General features: G+C 39.3%; 1 protein-coding gene across 12 annotated transcripts in view; it reads right to left on the bottom strand.

The window, feature by feature from the left end:
* Window positions 1-1,988: 1,988 nt before the first annotated feature.
* TECRL (trans-2,3-enoyl-CoA reductase like) overlaps window positions 1,989-24,935 on the bottom strand; it is a 76,877-nt gene continuing 53,930 nt past the window's right edge. Inside the window, exons 8-13 of one of the 12 annotated variants that reach the window (XR_003573394.1) lie at window positions 24,244-24,287; window positions 20,563-20,620; window positions 18,900-18,985; window positions 18,439-18,484; window positions 5,883-5,997; window positions 1,989-2,046 (exon numbers count right to left, since the gene is read on the bottom strand). Coding sequence is in view for 11 of the 12 variants with exons in the window: in XM_027902836.1 (XP_027758637.1) it covers window positions 16,753-16,937; window positions 18,439-18,484; window positions 18,900-18,985; window positions 20,563-20,620; window positions 24,244-24,287 (419 nt within the window). In the remaining variant the exon portion in view is untranslated. Of the gene's footprint in view, window positions 2,047-5,882; window positions 5,998-15,040; window positions 16,938-18,438; window positions 18,485-18,867; window positions 18,986-20,562; window positions 20,621-24,243; window positions 24,288-24,935 lie in introns of those variants that run through there. The other 11 variants (XM_027902841.1, XM_027902836.1, XM_027902837.1 and 8 more) reach the window with 11 other exon arrangements.

Here is a 24,935-nt window from a genome sequence, read left to right as displayed (position 1 = left end):
TTAGTATCTTAGAACCACTGTTTTGTACCATGCAGAGATTTGACTTTAGGAGGATCATACAGGTTGAGGCATGTGTACTCTCATACTGTGCAGGAGCACGAAATTTGGTCCAAAATCCAGAGGCTTTGTTTCACCAAGGCAAGTATCTGCCCTAATGGGACATCCTTACATGTCTTTGAAATCATCGATAACATCCTAGACTGCAAAGCAGAGTAGTTTCTGTGAATGGTAATCCCACCAAGAAAATGAATGTGAAAAAGTAGGGCAGGAAAGGATCACTTAAATTCTGTCTGCTGCTATCACAGATGGCCATGCAGTCTCATTCCAGTTAGGCGTGCATCAGAGCTCAGTCAGATCTCTCTTGACCTCTGATTTGCTAAGCTAAGTAAGACAAACACTTTTAGTTCCCTCTTAAAAGATAAACTTGTCATTTCTTTGATCATCCTTAGCCTATGCCTTCTTGGGTTTCTATTTTTGCACAGAACTGGAAAGAACTGTCCCCTGAATTTCAGTCAAGGTCTCCCCAGGTTGTCTTCTGTGGAAGATGATACTCTTGTCTCCTGGAAAGAGGGAATCAGCATCACCAAAATGGCTTATATTGCATCAGCTTTCAGAAGTGAATGTGTGTACCCAAACACCTGACTCTGAACTTTACACTAGCCATGTATTTCCAGTCAGTAGCTCTTATCTCATACCAGACCAAATATGAACAAAAATCCCATAGCCAGGGAGCATATTCAATTTTAATTCTTTCCCTTTGAATCCTGGCTGCTGCGCATTAAATAAGTTATTCTCTTCCTTTGTAACCATGTGATGGAAGTTCCCATGAGCACTTTCCTTTTCATCAAGAGAATATTATTTAGACAGCCAAAAGAAAGGTAACTGTAGCACAGGATAGTCGTTGGAAAGAGAAAAGAATGCCTCCTTATATTTACATTTTAGAAAGCATGACATTCTGTTTCACTTGCTCGTCATTATCCAGTATGAGCTAAGACATTTGCAGAATATGCGCTCTCCAAAACAATTTTAAAACATAAAATATTCCAGTTGCTCTGAAGTGTAGAACAATTTTTTTCCTCTTTATTAGTCTTAGAAAAACAGCATGAAAGTGTCAGAAACTGTAACTGATTGCTGTTTTTTTGCATAACTTAAGCAAGTGCCTTCATTTTGAGGCCCACACCCAACAATGCAAGTTCACTTTGAATAACATCTTTAAGAAATCGTCCTTTTTCCGCATGGCCTACATTAGTGCTGGGCTACTTCTGTAATTCTTTTTTCTTCATATAAATGCTATTATACATGCAGGTATTTAATATCACATTGATAACTAAGTTTTATCCTTGAGATCATTTTGTTCTAAGAAAAGAGCTATAGTTCATAGTTTCAGTTACAAGCAGATCATCTCATTTACATGAGGCACTGGTTTGCTGAAAACAGGCTGGAAAAGCTGGAAGCACAGTTAGAGAAATGAACAATTGAGGTGGTAAAACACTGCAAGAAAGGTTTCAAATGCCATGAAGGTCATAGGGTTTTAAAAGGTACATGACTGTCATATTCCTTCCTACAACCCAATTCTGGCTTCAGAATTACGACATACTACTATCATTCCTCTTACATATTAGGCTTATCATCTCCTTGCCCTTTACAGCTTTTCTCATGTCCTCTGTTAGCTCTAATAAAAGTTAATCCATAGGAAAAGGCTCAAAAGACCAGGCAGACCAAGCTCAATTAGTTCTTTGATTAACTTTATAATTGAGCAATAAGCCACAGAGCCAAACCTTCCCCAGCTGAAAGGGACAGCACTTGCAGTGGCAACGTGTAGAGCCTGCTCCAAGTGCATTTCAGCACAATTTTATTTATATCACAGTCTCTTATAACTTAAATCCTTTGTTCTTAAACCAGAGCCTTCATGCATTTTTCTTTTCTCTCACCCTGCCTGTAAGCCAACTGGAAGGGCACTCTTATAGCCTCTCTGTATCTCATCACATGTGGACTTCAGTAAATGAGGATGTCAGCCCCATCCACATGGCACGAGCTGCTTAGGACCTATAAATATGACTTAGTAGATGTGAAAACCATTTGGGAAAGAAGCCCGAAGTTTCTCCTCACACTTTTCAGCACAGTGGGAGGGCCTTGTGTTCTAATGAATGCATACAGTAGTTAGGGGTGTATACCTTAGTTAACACCAGGTAGTTAGGTGTTAAGTCCAAATAAGACTACAGTTTGTTTCTCTTGCTGTGCTAGGAATTGGGCAGATGTGTGGCAACTGCAGTCTGCAAGATACAGATCTCTTAAGCAGACTGTATTTCCTGGGTGTATGTGCTATTGCTGTTGTGTGTTTTCTGCTCTACAAACTCTGGATTGTACAGTGAGCCTTGCCTTCTATCAGGTAGATACACCTGCTGAGTCAGTCCTAAGTCATATGCAGTCACTTTATCATTATGTTCCTTCTCTGTCCTCCTTTCTGGATGCTTTTGAAAACAAAATGGCAGATTGAGTGGACCTTTCACATGATGCAGGGTGGCCATAGCCTCGTGCTCTGCTCTGGACCAGGCTGCTCACAGCTGTCCCCCAAACCTTTTACAGGCTCATGACCCTTTATGACATTGTCACATTTTCATTTGTAAGGTAGTCTGAGTGTAATGTGGGCTTTTATTAGGAACACCAAAAGGTACATAACCAGAACTAGATATTAAATTTTAAACCTGTTTTTCTGTGGTAAGAATGTTCCCCTCCAACATACTGCAGAAATGTCACCCTTTTTGAGGCAGGTCTCTAAAGAAGCATTGTATTAAAGAGAGTGAGAAACTCAAGGGTTTGGGCTGGTCCAGGAATGGTGCTGATACACCAGTATTTGGGAGTAAAATCCAGGTGTTGGTTCCTGCAGGGGGAAATATGTCTTTCTTGGAAATGTGTGGGGTTTTCCATGTGTGTTTCTATACTGAGATATCCACATATACAAAACATTACAGGTGTTTGGAGGTGAGACACAGTAATACATTTTTAAGGACTCTGCAAACAACTCTGGTTTTCAGAAGGTTCTCTAGAACTGAATATTCAAAAAATTCTCTTGCAATAAATGTATGCCCATCTGTGATATTCACAGCTTGTTTTAACTTTATGATGCTGGAGGCAGACCTCTAATCTCAGCGGTGCATTCTCACTGAAGAAATGGTCCTATAAAAGATAATGGGTAATTAATATAATAAAAAAATTCCTCAGTAATGACTGGGGATATCAGAACTTGGTTCATATTTCCTTTTGGGACCTTGGAAATTAAATGTTATACTCTCCAGCAAAAAGGCTGATCTGTCTATTTTGAGTACTTGTATCTCAAAGTGTACATGCAACAGCAAAAGTAGTACACTTCCACAGTTATATAACACTCTTATTGGAATTTGATTTATTCCTTTACAAGTTAAGGAAGGAAGATCTGAAACATCCTCAAAGTCTAACAAGATGCTAATGTGCTAAAAAGAGCCTTTGAATGAGCTTGTTTAAGTCAAAATATTGCAAGTGTGTTAATTCTAAGACCTTTAATGATACTAAAAACACTCATTGACAAATGCCTCATTTTCTCTTAATAACACTTGCTTTAATGTTGCTGTAAATGGCATCAACTTTGCCATAATGATACAGCACTAGCACTTAAAATCTACCTTCAGTGGTTATTTGTATTTTAAATTTTGCATTTTCATTTGATCCCATATGCTTTCGATAATGCTGGATTGATTTAAACCCAAGTGATTACAGAACATCGAATTAAAGCAGAATCTCAGGTACATTACAAAGGTGAAGGAGCAGCTAGAGTTTAAGCAACACCTGAGCTAATGTCTCTTTTCTAATTGAGTGATAGTCAGGCAGTTTGCAGTGCCAGCAAGTATGGTTAAATCAAATTGACTTTTAGTGTTAGACCAATGGTGCTAATAGACTGGGTTCACTGTCTATAATGGATATGGAAAGACAAATACATTAAAAGCAAAGGTCATTCTTATCTTTTGCGTTTGACAGCAAAGACTTAACCGTACAAAGTTCATTTCCCCTCCAAGAAAATATCATTCCTACAGTTTATCTCAAATGAGTTTGGTAATGAAAATCTAGAAGGATTTTTTTCTTTCCACATTATCCTCCGTAACTGAAGATTTATCACCCTCATACCTGGTTGCATTATTTGCCTCTTCTCCTCATGCTCAGATGGGAGTAAGGGATTGTTTTCCTTTTTATTTTTGCTTACAGAGCCTAGCATAATGATGTCTTGATCTTTGCTTCAGGTGCTAATGTAGCAACTAATAAGCAACAGCAGGTCTAAGTATGGGAAACACGAGGAGGCTTTGAGCTGTCTGGGGGAATGGAGCATGTGGTAGGAAATATGGATCATTGCTTCCTTCAGCAGTCAACAGAAAGAGAAATAGGCATCTTGGTGAACTTGAAACACTATTCCCCTGCTGAACTCACGAACTTTTTGCCAATGCTAAAAGAATGTCCTTTTCACATAGCTGAGTACTGTGGGCAGGAGAAGAGTTTTAATACTGCTTTCAGTGCTAAATGTCGGATCCTGAGGGCTGCAGAAGTCTTAGCCCAATGATTTTTGTGGGGCTTGCAGTCTGCTTGGGGTTAAGTACGTGTGATTCTGTCTTGGCTCAGGATGGCAACCAGAGTGTTCTGAATGCCCATGTAATGCAGATTAATAACAATGTTGGTAGCAGTTAGGGTACAGAATAACTACCTTCAGCACAGTGAAAATGATGCATGTTTACAGCTGAAGGTTCGTGGCTGATGATGGAGGGAGTTGCATTTCAGTAAGGACCTCAGCAAAAGATAGCAACATTGTATGCCAACAAGTCAGAGAAAGATTTTGTCAGTAGGATCCTCTACCTATTGACCATGTCTGAAAGTCCTGCCAGCATTTTAGCCATGTCTAATTTATGTTGTTATGCATCTAGGGCTTCCTGCTCCATAACAGCCTGCTGAGTGCCATCTGGGCAGCTGTATCCCCCATAACAAGTGGCAAATGCAGGAGAAATTCTGATTTCATCGGAGAATCCGTATGGGATGTGCTTCAAATCCTGCCAGCGCCCACAGTGTGGGGCAGGAACGAGTTCTCTTACTTCTATCTTAGAGCTATCTATCTGATGTGATGAAGGTGATGGCCATAATTCAGTGGCAATGCATCCCTAAGTGCTGACTTAAACTAAGTGCTTCTTTCCAGTCTCAAACTCCATGGTTTGTGGTACTGCAGGGTGCACATGGAGCGAGCAGCTTCTGCACACTTGGGTTCAGTGAGCCGAGAACTAGCAGTGCTCTGTGCAGTGCTGCTGCATCCAGGAGATCCTGGATGCTGTCATCCTGCCTGTCCCTGTGACTTTGGACAGTATAGAAATATAAGTACTGGGAAGAACAGATGCAAGAGATCTGATGCTTGAGAGCACATAGGGCCAGAAATTCATGCACTTTTTACCTTCAGCTATCGTCACTTTCCTTGGAGCAGGCCAAAGCCATTTTTTGGAACAGTTTTTGTTGGAAAATGCTCTTTTGTTGAACATCTGAAAATTCTGTAGGAAGATATCCAACAGATGAACTCAGATAGAGCACTTTTTTAAAAATAGTTTCATTTTACCCATCAATAATACTACCTATTTGTATTAGTTTGGATGATTAGTAATTTTTAAAGGCAAGTGTCATAATCTGCAACCCTGTGAGTTGCAGTGATTTTACCATGTTGCAAGGAAACATTTTGACACTATGAAAACTAAAATTTTAGTCAGACATTTTCAACATTCACAGAGGTAAAATTTTGGTATAATTTTCATGGTTTCACTATAGCCCAGGTACAAAATTCTGCTCCACAATACATAGTTCAGCGAGCAACAAATGTTTCTTACCTGATTTAGGGAGAACAGACTAACAAGCCAACTAAATACCAACAATCTAGAGTTTCTTGTAAGGTGAAAGTACCATGGTTTGTTTTCCACTAATACCAAGAGAGATAAGGTTTATCTGAAAATACACAGAAATTCACTTTTACAAAATCTGTTCTACTCGAGGCCATGAAATCTTTAATTTGTTTATTTCTCTCAGAAAAATATAAATCACTGCTGCATCACAAAATGTTTGTGAGTTTATCAAAAGGAGTATTTATTCAGCATTCGTTCCACTCTGTCATTAAATCTCTGGATTATATGCCTGTTGTTTTCTTTTAAATTCCTGATAAATATGTTGCCGACAACCAGCTGTTCTTTTCAATACATCACAACCAACCTTCCTAGAGTAGATCATTAGTCTGCTTGCATTCATCTATTTTATTTATGTCACTCAGGGATATTACAATGGCCATCTGCACTGTGGACAGCTTTTGTCCTGGAGAAATGCACCACTGATGGCAGGGGAACACAAGGGACAGGGCAGAGTTTCCAGGATATTAGCTCACTTAGAGCAATAAGCTTTGCTTGCTTGGTAAAGGGACACTTCAGTGTCTCTGCTGCCTTTGGCCCTTCTTGCCCTGAGGTTACTCTGGAACCGTGCAGACTGGTGACAGAACAAGAAGCCTCTTGGGGCTGGATCCCCAAGTAAGGTGTGGGGAAATGCATGACCCGTCGTGCTACCAGGTTATCCCTGGGAGTCAGCAGGTCTCAGACACCCGCTGCTCCATCAGACCCTCTGCTTCTTCCTGGCCCCTGGCTTGGGTTAAGGAGACAGGCAGCCTATTTCTCACCCATTTCTCTTGCATCCATCCCACAGATGGAACAATCTGGACACTGGTCCCATGTCTACAGTCCCATTTTGAGGATAAGGGTAGCCCATTCTCAGGGTTAAAATTCGGGTGTACAGTAAGTCTCAGTTATGGCATAGTCTTTTGCCCCTCATAGTCTTATGCCATATTACATTTGTTAAATAAAAGGTCAGAGCTTTCCAGCTACGTTTGTTTCCCCCTTGGCAGCATGCTGAATCTTCCTGCTGCTGCTGCTTTTGACTTTCCAGTGGTCTGAAGCATCAAGCTATGTCCAACTCCCATGTACAGATCAGTCAGAGTATGTTTCTGATGGAAAAATCAAACACTGTGTTTTCCAGTTTGCAGCGTTCAGCCCACATAGTTCTTTCTCAGAAAACAAGGGAATGCTGCCCCTTGCACTTGCAATTTGCAGTAATTAGCAAGGAAATGATGCTTGGTTTAAGAGAAAGAAGCTCTGTGAGCAACTCATTCCTAAAAAGGAGATTTGGAAAGGAGGTTCCCAGTGGGAAATAGTACATTTTGATTCCTGTTATAAACATAAATATTCAACACTTTGTAAATCAAAATCGAAAGGGAGAAAAGCAGTGATTTTTTGATTGATTAAACTTTTCTCTCCTAGCTTACACTGAAATGCTTATTTCTTCAGCTATGTGTGAAATGCACACAAGCTGATAGATCAGTTGTATTAATTAGAAAAAAAGGGAAAAAAAACTAACCCAAAAAATCCTAGCTGAGACACTTTATTTTCAAAGAACAGATGGCTTTCTTTACTTACATCTGTAGGATATTTTGCTGCAACATAAAGACATATAGTATATCCTCTGGGGATGAAGGAAAATGAGATAGAGAGAAAATGTGTTGCAGGGAAAATCATTAGAAGCTCTAGAAGTGATAGAAATACCAGGCATGACTTTTGGTGCCACTAACCTTCATTGGCTTCAAACGACAAGTCCGACAGGGCTTGCCTGAGATCAAAGCATCAGCAGGACCCCTACTTGCCCTGAGTTTTCCATCCTCCTCCCCATAAGAACAGCAGCAGGAGAAGCCTCATCTGCAGACATTTCTTGTGGCAAAGGACATTTTTTATGTTTTCTCTACCAGCCTGCCTGGCTTAACCTTTTGACCATCCTTCAGCCTGCCTCTTAATGTGACTGTTTTATCAACAACTGCAGTTAAAATGGCAGTCAGTTTAGCCAGCTCTGTCTGCTGCTGCTTGAAATTTTTATGTATTGTGACCTTGTTTGTGCCCTTAATTTCTGCTGGAGATGCTCATCTCCTTGCACTGTAACCAATGAATCAATTTTATTTTCTCTGCTGAAAGTGGGGGGGAGCGGGAAGCAAAGTTTCTCCCCCCACTCCTTATCTCAAATAAGAAAACTCCTGCAGTTTTTCTCTTTTTGTAACTGCCTATTGATTGTGTATGTCAACCATATATTTGTGGGCCCTGAAGGATTTGCTTTTATTTCTGTTTGCTCAATGATATCTAAAAAGTGAACTGCTTGAAGGGCTCCTGAGAAGTGGGGATGTTGTCCACATGTTTTATAATGTGTTATTTGCATATAATTACAAAATAACAATGCGATTACACAAGGTATTTCCTTTCACTTGCTTAGAAATCCTTTCTGAATGATATATGCATCTGCAGTCCCAAAGCCCCAGAACTGCCATAGGCAAGACTTCCCCATATTGCCTTACACATGCCCAGATTTAGTGCTCTTATATGAATTGTTTACCAGTAAATAAAAGTGGTCGTTTTTCTAAGTGTTTGATAGCAATGGTTGCTGTGCTCACTTCTGTTGGTCTGGGCAGTCCTCTGCCACTGAGAGCGAGTCAGATGTCAGCCAGAACAAAACATAGGATAGGAAGGACCACAAGAATTGCCTAAGGGATAAGAAGTAAACAATAATTACTTGCTCAAGGTAAAAAGATGTTCAGTGGGCTACTTATTTATATGGCTAAACCCATCTTGCATTTGGCTTCAGCATCCTGGCCTTGCACCTGCAGCACATCTCCTAGCACAGCTGTGCCAGGCTTGTGGCACTTCAGCTCTCATGCAGTTCAAAGAGGACTTCTGCACTGAAACTTCCTGCAGGGCCAGAGCTGTCAGCAAAGGAACTCTGAGAGAGAGAAGAAGGGGCTGAGGTAGGCTTTCCTCCTTCATGGGCTCAGGACCAGCAGCACTGGAGTGGGGCTGTCTGTGGAGACTCTCTTCTCCTACCTAGGACTCCTGAACTCCCTCTGTGAAGCTCACACACACTGACACCCTCAGTCAAAGTCTTTTGTCTTCCCTAAGGATTTGGTATTGCAGTTCAGAAGGGCAGGAAAATTTGACACCACTTCACTGGTAGGAAAAGCACTTAATTTCCCTGAGAAACAATGAAGACAAGTGTATATAATAACAGAGCACGCAGTGATTCCCTGTGTAACTTGCATTACGCTGTTGTTACGCTGCCCCTGAATGTGAGGGTAACTGATATTCTTGTTAATAGATCTCTTGGGACAGATTAGAGTAAAATGACACTGAATGGCCAGTGTTTATATATTTATAGATATATATGTGTGTGTGTATGTATATATGTGTGTGTATATATATAAATATAAATATATATATATGTATAGCAGGTTTATTTTAGAACAATTTGTTTGCAGTTGAGATGATGGATGTAGCCATTTCTGGTTATTATCTGGAGAAACATAGCAATAAAAAAGTATAAAGATATCACTTCAGAAAATATATAGGGAAAAGAAATAAAGAAAGAAAGAAAAAGGATAAGAGTAGACAGTGCAATGGCAAGATACCACCACCCATGGATCCCTTCATCAGAAGGGATGAATGCCCTCAGGCCTACTCGTGAATGGCCCAATCACTTACCTGGGGGGTGGATTTTTACACCAGAGACGCTCATGTAAGGGAGGAAACTGACATTATGAAAAGCATTATCTCACCTCACATGATCTGCTTCTTATCAGCCTTTTCCCTTATCTGATTCAAAAACCCATCTTGTTGCTTAACAAAGGTCACTCTGTCATGGTCATCCTCCAGTGGTGGGTTCACACTCACTGGGCACCTGAGCATTCTTAAGCAGATCAGAGTTTTCACCACCACACACCTAAAAACTCTCCTCCTTCCTTCAGCTGGAAGGTGCAAACTTGGCCTCAGCAAACACCCTGGTGCTTTTGAGCCATTAACCCTTTAGCTTTTCATTCTATCACATTCCGTGAAAGTCACTCAGGTGATTATAGTGTGTGAGTGAGAATTATTCTCAAATTAGTATTTCCAAACCAAGTGCAAAAATGCTCGAGGTAAAGCTTCTGGCAAATATTTGCGTGTGATCAGAATATATTACCTGCATATTTAATTTCAGATCCATAATCAAGATCACCTTTATTAGATTGCAGTGAATCTTTATTACACTGCCTTCTCCTGGGATAGGTGCCCAAGGCAGTGAACCCCTGAGGAGAAGCCAGTTCTCTAGTTACTACAGCCCTGTTCAGTTTGTCTCTGTATCCATAAAAGCAAAATATCCATCTTTGTTTTATCTACTAGGGCCCGCTGAATAAGAAAGCATGTCAAACATGTACTGAGAGTGTTGCTGCTTCTGTTGTTCCAGATTTATGATTTCAGAGTAAGACACTGATGCAAACCTGGAAGAATTACACCTGTGCTTTTGCAGAGAGGAGTCCCTGAGTAGCTTCAGCCTTGCAGAGGTCAGGAGCAAAGGAAGCAAGGAGAGGTGTTTTGAAGTTAGGGCTCAGGTAGTGCCAGGTATTGCAATTAACTACTTCAAGATTTAGTTCTGTACTTTGCAACTGGACTAGAGTGGGATGTTTGGCAAGTCTGAACATGGCTGAACGTTGTTCTTCATATGGCTATTGGAAGGATATTCTAAAAATGGCAGCAAAAAAATCACGCATATGTGGGGCAACAAGGCTGAAATTGGTTTACAGTGTACAAATAGATTCTTCATCCTCAGTGTTTTGAAATCAAGAACTTTTCCTGTGATATAGCTGTGTATATCAAAGCTCTAATAGGAAAATAATTAAGAGTTTGAATGAAAGGCGTAAAAGTCCAGTTCAAAGCACCTTCTGCAAAGAGATGATGTAAACCAGAGGGTGGAAGAATACAGTGTTTGTATATGTGACAAATATTCCCCCTTGGTTCAAGAATAGGTACTTTGTTTTTCATTAGATGCGATATTGGAGATGTGTCATCTTTAATCCATTTCTTTCAAGTTCGGTTGTCAGAAGGAGTGAAATTTCTTTCAAAAAAGACATAGCTGCTAATCCCTAAAAGCACACTGCAACCACATTCTTCCAAATTTCTAATCAATGTTTCCTTCTGCAAGGATGCCCTTGAACCTTGGAAATGGCTTCATATTATTAATAGAAAAGGTAAAAAGTACTTTTTATTTCTGTTCTTGTCTTGAGGAGAGGGACATCTTTTTAAATATTTGTTTGCTCTGTGACAGTGTCACAGTTTCACCAGCCAGCTGAAAACTCATAAGCTTTTCAGTATGAATAAGAGGGAAAAAATGATTGATGTGGTCTGTTTTCTCTGGAGCCTGTCCTGTAGTGCTTTAAAAGAGCCCCCAAATGGTGGAACTTGTAATTTTGAAGCAAAAGCGTTTTCCCATTGAGTATGGCCAGGTACTTGAAACAAGGAAAGGGATACTGAGAGACATATTTCTTTTTCATGGGAAGAATACTGTGTGTTAGGAAGAAACTGACTAACAATCAGATTTCTTTGACAAATGATGTGGTTCACGTTTTTATACATAGAATTCATTAGTATTATTAAATACTCTTACATATTTCTTTTAATTATAAATGATTTCCTCATACTTGGTTCCTCAGTCTTCAAAAGCTTTAGAAGTTAGATAGAAGCAGGTACATGTTAGAAGCCTGGGTAATGTGGAGGTGTTAATACGTGGTAGATGTTTTTTAATCTAAGCACACATATTTCAGGAACCATTAACTTTTCTTTTTATAAAGAGGTCTTAGATTGATTATTACATTCCAAGGAAATTCAATGTGGATTTTTTCAGCTGCACAGTGAACAACACTCCTCACCTGGACAACTGCTTGTCCTGTCAGACAGACGGAAAAATTAATGTTTTCTCAGATGTCCTCACAGGGCAGAGCTGGGTGAAAGCCAATCTCTGGTTTGCTAGACAAATGAATAACCAAACACAGGGACCATGGCCAGGACCAGTTGTGGAACAGCTCGGCTCTTGGTTCTGGTATCCACAGAAAGAGTTTGAGTTGCGGATGGCTAAAGATGTGCAGACACCATTAAAATCAATATTCTTCTGTGATGCTAAACTTGTGTGATGTGAAAAGCCCCTTTAATTGTATCTATACAGCAGCCTCTGTGCACTCACCTATGATAAACCAGGCCTTTCATGAAAAAATATTGTTCATATAGATACTAATCTGTGTTCAATGACAGCACAACACTTCATCTGCATTTATTTATCGAACACTGGGATAGGCATACAGTGTGTTTCTCTAAAAGCTTCCATGAATGTTAACGACAGGGAATATCACTTGTAGACAAAACTTGTGCCTAGGAAAATATGGAAAAGGAAAGCCAATAAAGCACCACGTGAAAAATATTAGCTTGCTGAAAAACTCTTTATGGTTTGAAATAATTTTTAGTTCAGCAGAACTTGTTAAAACTATAAATAGATAAATAGTCTCTTGCTTTCCTATAGCTTTTTTCCTCCCATAGTGAGCTTTAGAAGTCTTCACATTCGGTGATTTTTATTTTATTATATTTAGCTATCACTGCAAGCTCTCTTTCAGAGAACTACTTTGATAGTAGGCTGTTTTATCTCAGTTCCTAGTGTGATAAAAGCCAATTTAGAGTCACTTACTTTATACAAAACAATGGAAAATACAAGATATTTTGATGATAATAGCATCTTTAAAAAAAGGATGACCATCTGCCGTTATTCACTTCTGCTTTCAGTGTCCTTTTGAGCTCCCCTTTCCCTATGGAAAGACAAAATCACTGAGATCATTTCCAGTCCTGTCAGCTGCGAGGATGTGGTAACCATCTTATAAGACAAACATATGGCTGGGTCTTAAGGGCTTTTTCAAACTGGGAATCCAAATGTAGGCTGCCAAGTTGTGTACAGAAGCATCTGCCACGTCAGTTCCCCATCACAATATCTCCCTGCACTACCAGGAAGCCAGAGCTGGTGCCTGCTCCTTTCCAGGCTGGCATTTCATGGCAAGAGCTAGTCACAAAAATTCAGGTGTGCATATCTGAAGGCTTAAATTTAGGCTCAGATTCAGGATCCTGAATTTGAAAGTCTTGGGAATAATTTGGGAAAGATGAGACTCGCCCATCTGGATGGTCACAGCAGAAACCCAGCCGTAAGCTGCAGAGTGATCTGACATGGAGGGACCCGGATGCTGGGCAGTCTCTCCAGGTGGATCAGGAAGTGATTATTTTGGGATATGTTTTGAGCCCACTGGCTGAGCAATGCCATTCACACAGTCTTTATTGGGCAGGCCAAGAAAGATCTATTCCTACTACATCTGATTTATTTTTACACAGTTCATGACAGAACTGTTGCCTAGTAGCCCCGAAGTGTCTGTATCTTGCTTTCTTTGTGATTTCTTGGCTTAGATGGCTTAGCTCCTGAGGACTGTTAAGCAGGAATTGCTCCAATACATGGGACAGCACCAGCTCCTCACAGCTAACCAGAATGTGTCTCCGACCACTTGATTGTTCTGCTGTACAGTGTTGCTGCCTCCTGCCTTTCATGGGAAATGTTGTAATTTGCCTCACAAGCAGTTAGGAAAGCTTTGGTGCTAACAGAAGCCACAGGGCAGCTCACACTGCCCTGGGAGCAACAGCATGGGCAGAGCACTGTAGGGAGCGGATTTACCGCCCTGTGGTCAGTCAGCTTTCCAAATACAAAAACTGAGGAGAACAGCATCAGAAGGGGATCTAGCTCAAAGGCACAAATCAGGTTTTGTTGTAAGTAGTGGATTTCATGGCCCTCATGGAGAAGCAGTATTGCAAAATGTAGTTCACATTGTCCTGATTATTTTCCCTTCTCCATGAACACCAATGCCTTCAGTTCACCAGTGGTGCCATCCTTCGCAATGCCTTGGAAGCAGCTTCACATGAAAAGTACTGAGTTGCATCTGATGGCTCGTATTGGAGGTTGACTCCTTCCCTTTGACCTTGAAACTTGGCAGCATTCTGGCAGTGGGGTGGCCTTGCCCATGCCTTCCTACTAATGAGGGCTCTGAAAAAAGTAGGTCTGTGCTTAAGAGGAAATACAGCCAAAGGAATTTGCAGTTGACCATTTACTTCCTCATCAACACCTAATGCAAAAAATACCAGTACAGAGAGAGCTTGATAAGGTATTTTTCCCAGGTAATCAGCACAATTATGACAAACTTTCTCATGAAAATGTTTGTGTGAGGACAATTGTTTTTGTTCAAAAATGCGCATGGGGCTTGTGGGCTTAGATTACTGATTACGTGATCATCGAAGGTTTTATATAATAATACTTATTTTTTGCCTTTTTTTTTTCTCCTTTGCCTTGGCTTCTTGTGGTTTGGGTTTTTTCTAAAAGCAAAAGGCATCCAATGTGTTTAGCAAAACAAAGACTGACCATTTATATATATACTTTTAGTTTTAAAAACTTTCCATTCCAGGAAGCTAACTTACCTGTTCTAATCACACAGAACTTGCCTTGAAAATCAGAGAAGACAGTGTAATAGAGAAAGATCTGTGAAGGTGCAGGAATTTAGATTTATTGCCATTTGTGAAGCCACTTAACACTGTTGAGAGCAGTTTTAGCTCATCAACACCACACTGATGAATCTCAAAATATCTTATCATGTGTATCTGAGACAGCCTTTTGCAATGGATCTTCCCTTGTTCTTACCTAGTGTTTGCTTTCATCCTTTACTCTACTTTACTTACCCTACTTTAAAACTTCAGTCATTTACTTCAAGAGCTAAAACCCTTCTCCTCCCCATGCCATGTACTGAACAAACAATTAAGAAACAGCGTAAACAATTGCTGAAGTGCTTCCTTTGCCTAAGCTATCTGTAGGAACCATATTCCTAGCCATCAGAATCACAGTGGAAACATGCCTTGAGCAGTCCTAAAGCTGCAGCCATTGCAATCAAGAAATTAACAGATAAGTAACTAATTTTGGTAAGTTGCCCTCTCACATGGACTAATTTAATCTTGAAGATTGATAAAATGAGACATTTCATAAACATGAAATTAAAAGAATCCCCTGTAGCTGCATTAATAAAAACAGACAACACTCTTGACTCATGCATTTAACTGTCTGGAAAAAAAAAAAAAAAGTTTAAAAATATTGCTAGGTATGCAATCATGGAGTACAGAAAATAATTTTTCAAAAATAGATCTTTATTAGCAGTCTGGGTTAGAGAAGTGGATATTCACTTTGATTAGGGTTTTTCTGTTGAGAGGAATAAAAATTTTAGGTGTTCACAGATTACAAGTTTAAAAATATGGAAAGTGATCTATTTACATTACAAAGATGAAATTGAGTTACAGTGGCTAATAGGATAAGTGTTGCAAGTTAGACATTAGAAGAGGGATATGAACCCAATTTACTGGGCAAATTAACTTTGTTAGAACACTTAAGCTGGTGCAAAGATAATGGTGCCTTTAGGAGACAAACTGCCTTCCTTGCCTGTGTATTCTATGGTGTTTCTCTAATTATAAAGTTCTTCAGGCAAGCTTTTTTACCAGCCTAAGAGAGCCAAAAGACATTGAAAAATGTGCAGCAGAAATAGAATGAAAACAGGACTTAATAAAAACAGGACTTAATGCCCTAACTCTCCGTATCTTAATACCTGCTGAAGCAGCTCTGGTTTTTCTGCTCTGTGCTTCTGCATGACATGGATGCCACTGATTTGCAAATGGAGCTACATAGTGTTTTCAGGACTTGAATACAAGCCTAGAGAATCCCTTAGAAAAATGTCCTGGAAAGCAAAGTAGCAGATAGAGCCTGACCAAACTGAAGGAGAGCTGAAGCCTTTCAGCAGTGTCCATCTGAGGCAGTTCAAATATGGACAGAAATGCATTTGGCAGGATCTCTTTCCTTTTTGGATAACAAGCTGTACTCTGGTTCACCTTGTGCCCACGGATTTCACAGTGCCTAATACAAGTAAGGTGAATGGTGTCTGGATGCAGTCAGCCACTGAACAAGGAGATCTTAACATGCTTTTTAGATCAAAAAGTCTTCTGCTATTTCCAGACTGTTCAATAGGAAACGGAGACAGACTTAAGTGATGTACCCAAGGTCATGTCTCAAATTAGTAGCGAAATGGGAAGCACCTCACAAATAGTCCCCTTCTGAAATTGTGGAGATGATCTGCCTATCTGAAAATAAAAGAAAGCTAGACCTCTTTGCAGTGATCAATTTAAGCCAATTTGGATTGAACAATTTGATATGAAATTTGATTTTTAAAAAAAAGAAAAAAGAAAGAAAAACCTTGTGAAGCTAGACTAAATGGTGTTCACAGCAAAGTGGTCATCCTTTGATGTGACGGTTTAGAGGAGCTGAGGCAGAATGTGCTGGTTTTGTGCAGTTTAATAGAAATAAGGCTGTGAAACATCTTCTGATGCAAAAATTCAAGACTCTTGTCAACATTTAACTCTGAACCTTAAAATTACCAGACCCGAATGCATGCAGATGAGTCGTGTTCATTAATTGCAACAGCATCTGTGCCCACTTACACCAGCTAAATATCTAACATTCAATGTAAGCAGTTTTCTTGTCCCTTTCCAATTAGCTCCATTACAGAAAATCTAATTAAATCATATCTTTTAGCAGGAACCAAGAATTCAAGAGCTGTATTTTTGCACTTAATTAAAAGCTTTTCTTCTTGAACTGTTAATTTTCTGAAAAAGATATCCAGTAGTTCTTCCTCTGATCCATTTGGTTACTCAACGAAATGGCTCTGAGTTGGCTCTTGAACTGTACACTTCGGCTCCAACTCTTATGAAGATCTCAGAAGATGATGGGAATCATAGCTGATTTTCTCCGCACTTCTGGATAAAATCTCTTCAGATACAGCTTGTGTTTCTTTTGGGCCCAGAGAGACATCTGGATGACCATCAGGAAAGCAAAAATGCCAACTACCAATGAAAAAGATTTAAAGAAAAAGATCATGTGTCTTCTTTCCATGCCTGTTTCTGTTAATACAGTAGGGTTTATGTAAATGTTTGCAGTCTCTCCTGTGGGCAGAGACAACTCTGTCCTGGCTCTCAGCCTTGCAGTTGCTCATATACCATAGCCTGAGGCTCATCCTCATCATCAGAGTTGACACAGATGATATTCACATCTGTTAGACACACATGTATCACTTACAACTTCACCATAACTCACAAGGACTCCTTGGCCATGATGGCATCTCAACACAGAATTACCCATGGCCTCTCACAACTATTTTTCTGGTTTGCTTTTGGACCATAATGCTGTTTTTACCTCTTGCTCCCAACCATAACAGGGAGCTGTTCTGTAACATCCCGCTCTGTGGAAGGAGAGCTTGGCCCTGGAGCAAGTAGGCAGTAGCTGCCTGATTTAGCTGCCTGGCAATAAAGTCTCAATAAGCCCAACATCTACAGACTTCCCAGGACCACGCTGTAGTTGTCAGAAGCCAGTAAGTGGATCTTGGGTACCTCTCCCTTCAGGCTGAGTGGCACCAAGTGGGGGATGATTTTACTAGCTCATTTTGCAAATTCATTATCCTTTCTTCTTTAAATAAGGTAGTGAAACAGAAACATTTATTTGGCATCTGCTTGAGTTATGTCTGGGACAATGACAGCAAGAAGGAGAGTGCTTCATATGTTACTGCTCCTGCCACTGTAGGGACAGCCCTATAAGGTCCCCAGACTTTCAGATAATTTCCATATGAGAGCCTAAAGCACAAAAATGTTTCATCTTTTCAAACAAAATTTAAAGTTTAATCTTTGCATGATGCAATTTAACCCACTTTTGAAATTCATTGCTTTTTCTTTTGTAAACCAAGTGGGGCTACTTTTTGCAAGTAGTTTTTATATGTTTCTATTTTGAAAAGATAAAATGATTAAAAAGTGACTGTTTTAGAAAGCTTAGTTCCAGGAACCATATCTTTATGAGTATTTAGGTCTCTAAGGATACAGGAAAGTACTGAACAAGAGTCACAAACACTGCAGAGCTGGCTACAGTTATGGGCTGGCTGCCTGATACAAGTAAACAGGGAAATGGTACCAAGAATATGCGTGTCCTTCCTCTTTTTTAAATACTACATAAGTGGGTTTTCCTTTTCCCGTTAGAAGTATTATTCCAGGTTTACAATGCAAAGAAGTTTTCTTATATCAAAAATGATTGACTGTAAATGAAGAATACTGACTTTTTTCTTTTTTTTTTTTTTTCTAAATTTCAAAGTCTGCTTTCACTATGGAAATGGAAGGAACAGTAATATGTCACAAAAAGCAGAGAGCTGGTTTGGATCAAATAAGGTGTTGCAGTAGTGTTCACGCTCTCCACAGCTTTCTGAGGGTAACACTTTGAAGGTTTACACAGATATCTCTCAAGGGGAATTTGATGGCAATATTTCATATGCTATGAATTTTTTTGGCAAATTTTAGATTTCCAGAATTCACTTCCACAAGCAACACTTTAGATGCTGTCTTCATTCTGTTTCAAACTTACCTGGCAGAGTTTGTGTCATCACTGTGAAACTAATCCAAGACCCAGCCTGTTGCAAAGAAAAAGGCACTATAAGTTGTATATTTTACGTAAAGGAAAATGGCAAGTTTTCAAAAGCTATCCCCTGAAAAAGAGTATGGTACTTGTACTGGAAATGGGAAAGGGAAAATAGCTAGAAATTAACTCCCCAGTGTACTGGGTGGGGTGAAGAGATGGATAGTAAATCCTCGGATCACTGGGGAGTCTGTAGTGGAGGGAAATAAAAACAAGAGCCATAATAGTGAGGTGAGGGAAGAGAAGGGTCTGGTGGAGAAATATTTGTGGGAGCAAGGAGACTGACATACAGAACACCATGATTGATGTGTAGAGGGAACTGCATGGAGGTGTTGCTGATTTCTGGAGACAAAGGCTGAAGCACAGTAACCACCTTACCCTTTGCATATAAGCAGAAGAAAGTCATGTACCTCATATGTATAGTTGGGACAGGATACCAGCAGGAAGAGCCATGTGAAGGGGTTGTAAGTTGGACTTGGAAAACAGGTTTTATTTCCTTATGAAAAGAAAAAAAAAAATGGAGAGGGGAGAAAATCAGACAGAACCAGTTTCAATGCAGAGAGGGATGAACTGAGCCATATCACAGCTTGCGTAAGTTACAGGCATCTCCTTGGCCATTGCTCTCAGAGTACAACTTTTTAAAAAAGTTTTAGTGAAATCTTTGGAGATAGCAAGAGTTGTATGTATCCCAGTGAGAACGCTGCTTAGCGAACCTTGCATCAGTTTTTACAAGAAGGTCTGGCATGTCCAGAGGATGCAACTTCTGTTCAGAGGAAGAGAGAGACAAGTAGTTCAATGCGTACTAGCCAGCAGGTGAGGACTAAGGGCACTCTACTGGGATATAAAGGATGTAGCTGTATCTTATTCAGCCTGGCTCAGGAACGTGAACCTGTCTGCTCCCACATCCTCACCCTACATCTCCGGTTAGAATAGGAAAACAACTCCAGAGCTAACAGGATGACTCTCTACGGTCACTGATAATGCTCACACAAAAAGGTCATAGTGTATACTCTATGTTTTAGATATTAAATATCTAATAGAAATTCAGTGGTTTTGTAAACGTGGGGTTGGTTGGTTTTTTTGCTTGATTTGTATTATTGTGGGGTTTCATGTTTGGTTCGGTTTTTTCCCTTTCCTTGCTGCCTTGGACTGGTGAGCAGGTAAAAATAATTCCTTTATTCTGAAGTTGGAATTGCAAGATTTTCTGTTAGGAAATCTCTCAGTGATTTCTCATCAAGGACTTGCATTACCCTATACAAAAAGTAAGAAAAGAATTGCAGAAATTATCTATTATCAATATTTTTAAGTGCTGGCAACAATGCTACTTTAATACTTGTAGGCGCTGAGAACATAATTATTTAGCTCTTGCTGCTTTTAAGCTGAATTAGGCCCCTTGCACCAAACAATATAAGCACTTGCCTAACCACAGTGCATGAAAAGCCTTCCAGAATAGAAACTGACTTCTGTGTGTGAAGCTGATCGTACTGTGGTAGTTTCTTAAATAGGGTGTTATAGTGGAAAATTATACTATTAATGTCTGAAACTATATTTTACTTTCCAGTATACATAGTATAACTTTTGTTCTCATGATACAAAAGGTCCTGAAACCCCTTTTTAGGACGAGCCTTTTAAGACCATAAGTATACATTGATGCCTGCACAGGTATTCATGAGTCTCTCTTTGTGTATTTATATATATATATGTGTGTATCTTTGCCTGCCATGCATGTATCTAAAAACTCTGCAATATAGTTTAAAAGTTTTTGGTACTTATTTAAAATGGAATCTGCTGTCAGTCACCAGCATGCTTTAAAGAACTGTGCTTAAATCCGTATTTAAATTGGAGTTGTGTTTGATTAAGATAGATTTACTATAAGCTTTGGAACAACAACAGTGTTGCTAATGTTTTCTTGTCACCACATCTATTTTGAAGATGTTAGACTGATAGCATGGTACCTACTTCATCTTTCTTTAATCTGTGGATGTAGGTACTTAAATTACTGTACACCAGCAGAAGATGAATAGGTTAAACACACTTCAGTCTTAAATAGACAAAGAGGAAACAAAGACAGACCTGAGTTAGTTTGGTGAGCTAAAGCTACGTTGATAAAGTGATTTCCAGCTTCACACATCTGCAAGACATTAAAAACATGTTTTCAGTCATATGCCTGGAATGCTGCGGTAACTGTGTTGCAGCGCATAACCAGAATCCCCCCATTACAACTCAGTCTCTGTACCCAGAAAATATGTACTCTGAAATGCAGCTCGTGATCTTTGTGAAGCACACGAGTGTCTAATGAGCACCGTGGGTGCAGCCTGGGGTGAAAGGCCCTGATTCAGGCACTGCAGAGCTCGGTCCAGGCAGGCCTTCAGCATGTGCCCCATGCTTTGCTCTGGGGAGATCAGGGAGGCTCCCTGGGTCTAAGGAATTCAGCAAGATGCTCTTCTTTATTTATTTTGGATGTAATCCAGGCTGCAAAGAAGCAGGTGGAAAGCTGACCACTGGTTTTGTAAAGATGTTGTGAGTAAGATGCCTATCTTTTTTCTACACGCACTTTCAAAGGTGTTCAGTGTAACACAAAGGAAAAATAGAGTGAATAAAAAAGGTAGTGGTTCTCTGAAGGGCAGACTGGTTGAATGGATAGTAGTCAGGAACTGATAAATGAAGGGAGCCAGTATTACTCCTGGTTCTGCAAGTCTCTGGTTTTTATATTTTCAGCCCTAACCGACCTCTCAAGCTTGGTCATTAATATTTAGATGTTTTAAATCTTTGGAAGAGGCATCTTGTCTCCCCATTTGGTTTTACAGCATGTAACAGTAGATGATTTCAGATTTTCTTGAGGCTTTCAGTACTTCCTCAATTACAACTACTGAAGAATCAAACCCAATAGTTACCCATATTTAAAGTGGGAACTGGTAGGAAAACCAGTTTCAATTCCTGGAAAAGAAGGCCTGTCAGCACAACTATGAATTTTATGTGTTTAATTTTTCCCTTGCTCTATGAAGAAAATCAAAATGCTGTATATATTTCAGAATAAATTGAACTTTCTTATTCATTTCCATGTTTAAAGACTGATTTGTCCACTACAGTTGAAAAAATGCAGTGTTAAAAAGTTTCATTTTCTTACATAATTTGTCATTCTAAATTTTGCAAGGCTGGAAAAACTTTAAGAAATTAAAATAAAAAGGAAAATACCAAAACCTAGAGACATTAAAAGCATAAAGTCCAAAGATTAATTAAAAAAATAAACCTTTAAACTTTAAATTGCAAAACTAAATAAAACAAAATTGAAAACTAAATTAAAACTAATTGAAAGAATATGTAACTTCATTTTATATTGAAATGTGCCATTATCTGAAAGAACATTGTAGATAGCATTGCTGAAAAATGTTTCCCTTTCAGACAGAGGTTTTTGTGGGGTTTATTTGTAGAGTTTAATTCAGATCTATTATCAAAAGCTGTTGTTCTGCATGGATAGGTAGTTACGGTTCAAATCTTGCTGTTCTTTTTATGTGTTTTTAATTACAGCTACCTGATGGTCATCTATTATAAATACCAGATGCAAAACAATAAATAGCCAGAAAAGGAAATTCTATTATAAAATACCATGTCCAAAGCTATAACTCTAGCCATAGCAATAGAAGTAATTTTAATTTACATACTAGCAGCTAGGAACATGATTTTTTTTCCTGATTACTATTATTTCAAAGAAAACAGTTTCATAGTTAAAGGTCGTTTTGTGCAACAATATACATACTGAAATGTGTGATGCCCACACCATTGTGGAGCAGGAGATATTCACACCCTGTAGTTAACCCCTACTAATTCTATAATCCATTTTAAGTAAAACAAGCAAAGGGCATTTCTGCAGGGCTTTTTATCGGCTTACCTTTGACTCTGCAGCTGCATTCTGCTCTAATTAACTCTTATGTCCCTCTCTAGAAATGTGACTGTTAATTTTCTACATTGAGAAGTGCTGCTAAATGTAAGCTAGTCCTTAGTGTCTCAGATATAAAATATGGGGGAGCGAGGAACATCAACGAAAAAGCTTAACATATTTACAATTATAAAATACTGAAGTCTACATACTGTTTTCCCTCTTTATATTCCATGTGTACTCCAGAGAAAAACATCTCTGCAAAGCTTAGATTAATTTCTCTAAATATGAGAATATTTCAGAAGGGCCTGCAAACTCTCTTCATATTACTCAGTACCATTGTTTATGGCAGCTGCAGATGTATACACTTAAATCAGGATATGTAGTAAACACAAGTTTTAAAAGATGGTAAGAAAAAGAAATCTTCCAAATATTTTATTCATATGTTTTAGAAACCTGTGAAAACGGCTTCAAATTATTTTATTTTGTTTGTTGGTGTTTTAAAATCGTTGTCTGGGAATCTGCCAGCACAAGAGCTGAAAGGGAAAGGGTTTGAGTTTCCATGGGTAGGGAGTTCTCAAAAGAGCTGTAAGAACCGAGACCACAGACCAGGTGCTGATGCAGATCTGAAGGGGATTGCTGTATTTTATATCAAACAACACCAAATGGAGTCATCCCTTTGCTTAATGGCAGCAATTTCCCTAAAAGCTATAGCGGGGCATGTTACATTGAGGCGACGAAGGATGGTTCAATAGAAAAGGAGGCTTTTTCTACGTAGAGACTATGACAAGGACTAGTTTTTCTGGTAGCACTGGGTATTCAGAAGTTTTCTTGTTTTCAAATAACCTCTGAGCTTGGGAAGGGCATAGACAGCAAGGTTCTGGGCACACTACTGCCCACCACTGCCACAACTTCCCGTGTCTGCAATACTGGGTTATTGTTTTCGGCTGTAGAGCCTCATGGGGTGTGTGAAGTTCTTCATATGAGTATTTGCTATACCTTATTGGGCTTGAAAAGCTGAGAACTGCATGGCCAGCCCCAGAAACAGACACTGCCAAAATTGTGATCTTTAAGGGTCCTGATTTACAAAAGCATTTCTGTATTGCTAAAGGAGCTGTTGAATGTTCTTCTGAATAGTGTTTGCCTGAAAGAGCCTAGACATGTTACTGTCCCATCTTCCTGTTGTATTTCTGGAAACTGATCTGTATCTGATTTTTAAAGAGGCTGACTGTTTTGGATACTGACCCGTGCTTGCTTGGGTAAGTCACCACCCAGCAGTTCCAAGCAAAATGCCACAGAGGACAGGGAGAATTTTCATTTCCATGTGAGAACTGATGAGCTTTTGTCTCACTGTGTGATTACGTTCATTCAAACATCAGTCCCAGCCATCCTTCGTCAGCTGCACTTTCCCTTGGCTTAAGCCACTTTGGCAGGGATTGTTTGCATTGTTTTTAATAGCTGTTGAGGTACATTTATTCAAGCTACAATGAGCTATTGCAAAGTCTGTTTAGGATGTAATTCTTCAGTGTTTCAAAAATCAAAAGTTTCAATTTGCCTAAAGATTTGTTTTAACACAATGATCAGTAGTAACAACGCTGATGATGTTCTCATGGCTCTCAGATACAGTACTTCAAGTTAAGCTCTGTATACATAAGTAGTAGCAGAAAACTTCCTGACTGAGATACTTTAGTAGATTAGCACTAAATCCAGTCAAAGGAACAGGACTGTGGGCGTGGTCATATATTTATATATATATGTGTGTGTGTGTGTATATATATATGTATATACACAAATGCATAGCAGCATTACTGCATATTACTAAATCGTGATTTACTCCTTTTCCACAATCATTAATTAAACTTCATTTTTGTACGTACCAGAAAAGCAAGGGCAGCATAAGAAACTTGTCTGTGGCCAAATGCTAGAAAACAGAATGAAATGATAAATTGCATTTTACAGTATGCACATGGTTTGCCATGGGTGAAATTAATCTACTGCTGAGGAGCAGAAATACTTCTTTCCTGACAGGCTGTGCAGAAAGATTGGATATTATCACATACAATATGAAGACAATACAAATAGTAACAGCACTCTGAAATGCCAGTCTCTTCACCAGTGACCTCAAGTCAGGTTTCACCCATCTTTTTTTACTTATTTGCCATCTTCATATATCCAATTGTTTTGTCAAAGCAGCTGGTGGTGGTAAATGGAAAAGGCAAGGAGAGTAAAGAGAAGTAAATGTCAGTGGCAGAACCAGGCCAACTGGTTTCCATAGGCCTTTCTATCCTAATGAGCAGAGAACCCAATACATAACCCATCTGTAAGGTAAAACATACACAGATATTCTTCCCAAGAGTGCCAAGGCAGTGGTATGATTTAAAAAAAAAAAAAAGATTTATTTCAGATGCAAGGACCACTTTTTAATGATGCTGCACATACATGGCCCCCAGGGAAAAAAGGCAATACTCTCCCTTCTCCAATGCTTTTTGTATCTTTTCTCTCTCCTTCCCCACCCTCTCTGGCCCACAGAAGCCTTGTATATATTTGGAAAAATGTTATCACTCTGCAT

The sequence above is a fragment of the Empidonax traillii genome, unplaced genomic scaffold (assembly GCF_003031625.1).
Source record: "Empidonax traillii isolate 1590-97213 ecotype Southwest subspecies unplaced genomic scaffold, ASM303162v1 scaffold913:size283372, whole genome shotgun sequence".
Taxonomy (NCBI): domain Eukaryota; kingdom Metazoa; phylum Chordata; class Aves; order Passeriformes; family Tyrannidae; genus Empidonax; species Empidonax traillii.
This window is presented reverse-complemented; position numbering and strand designations above follow the sequence as displayed.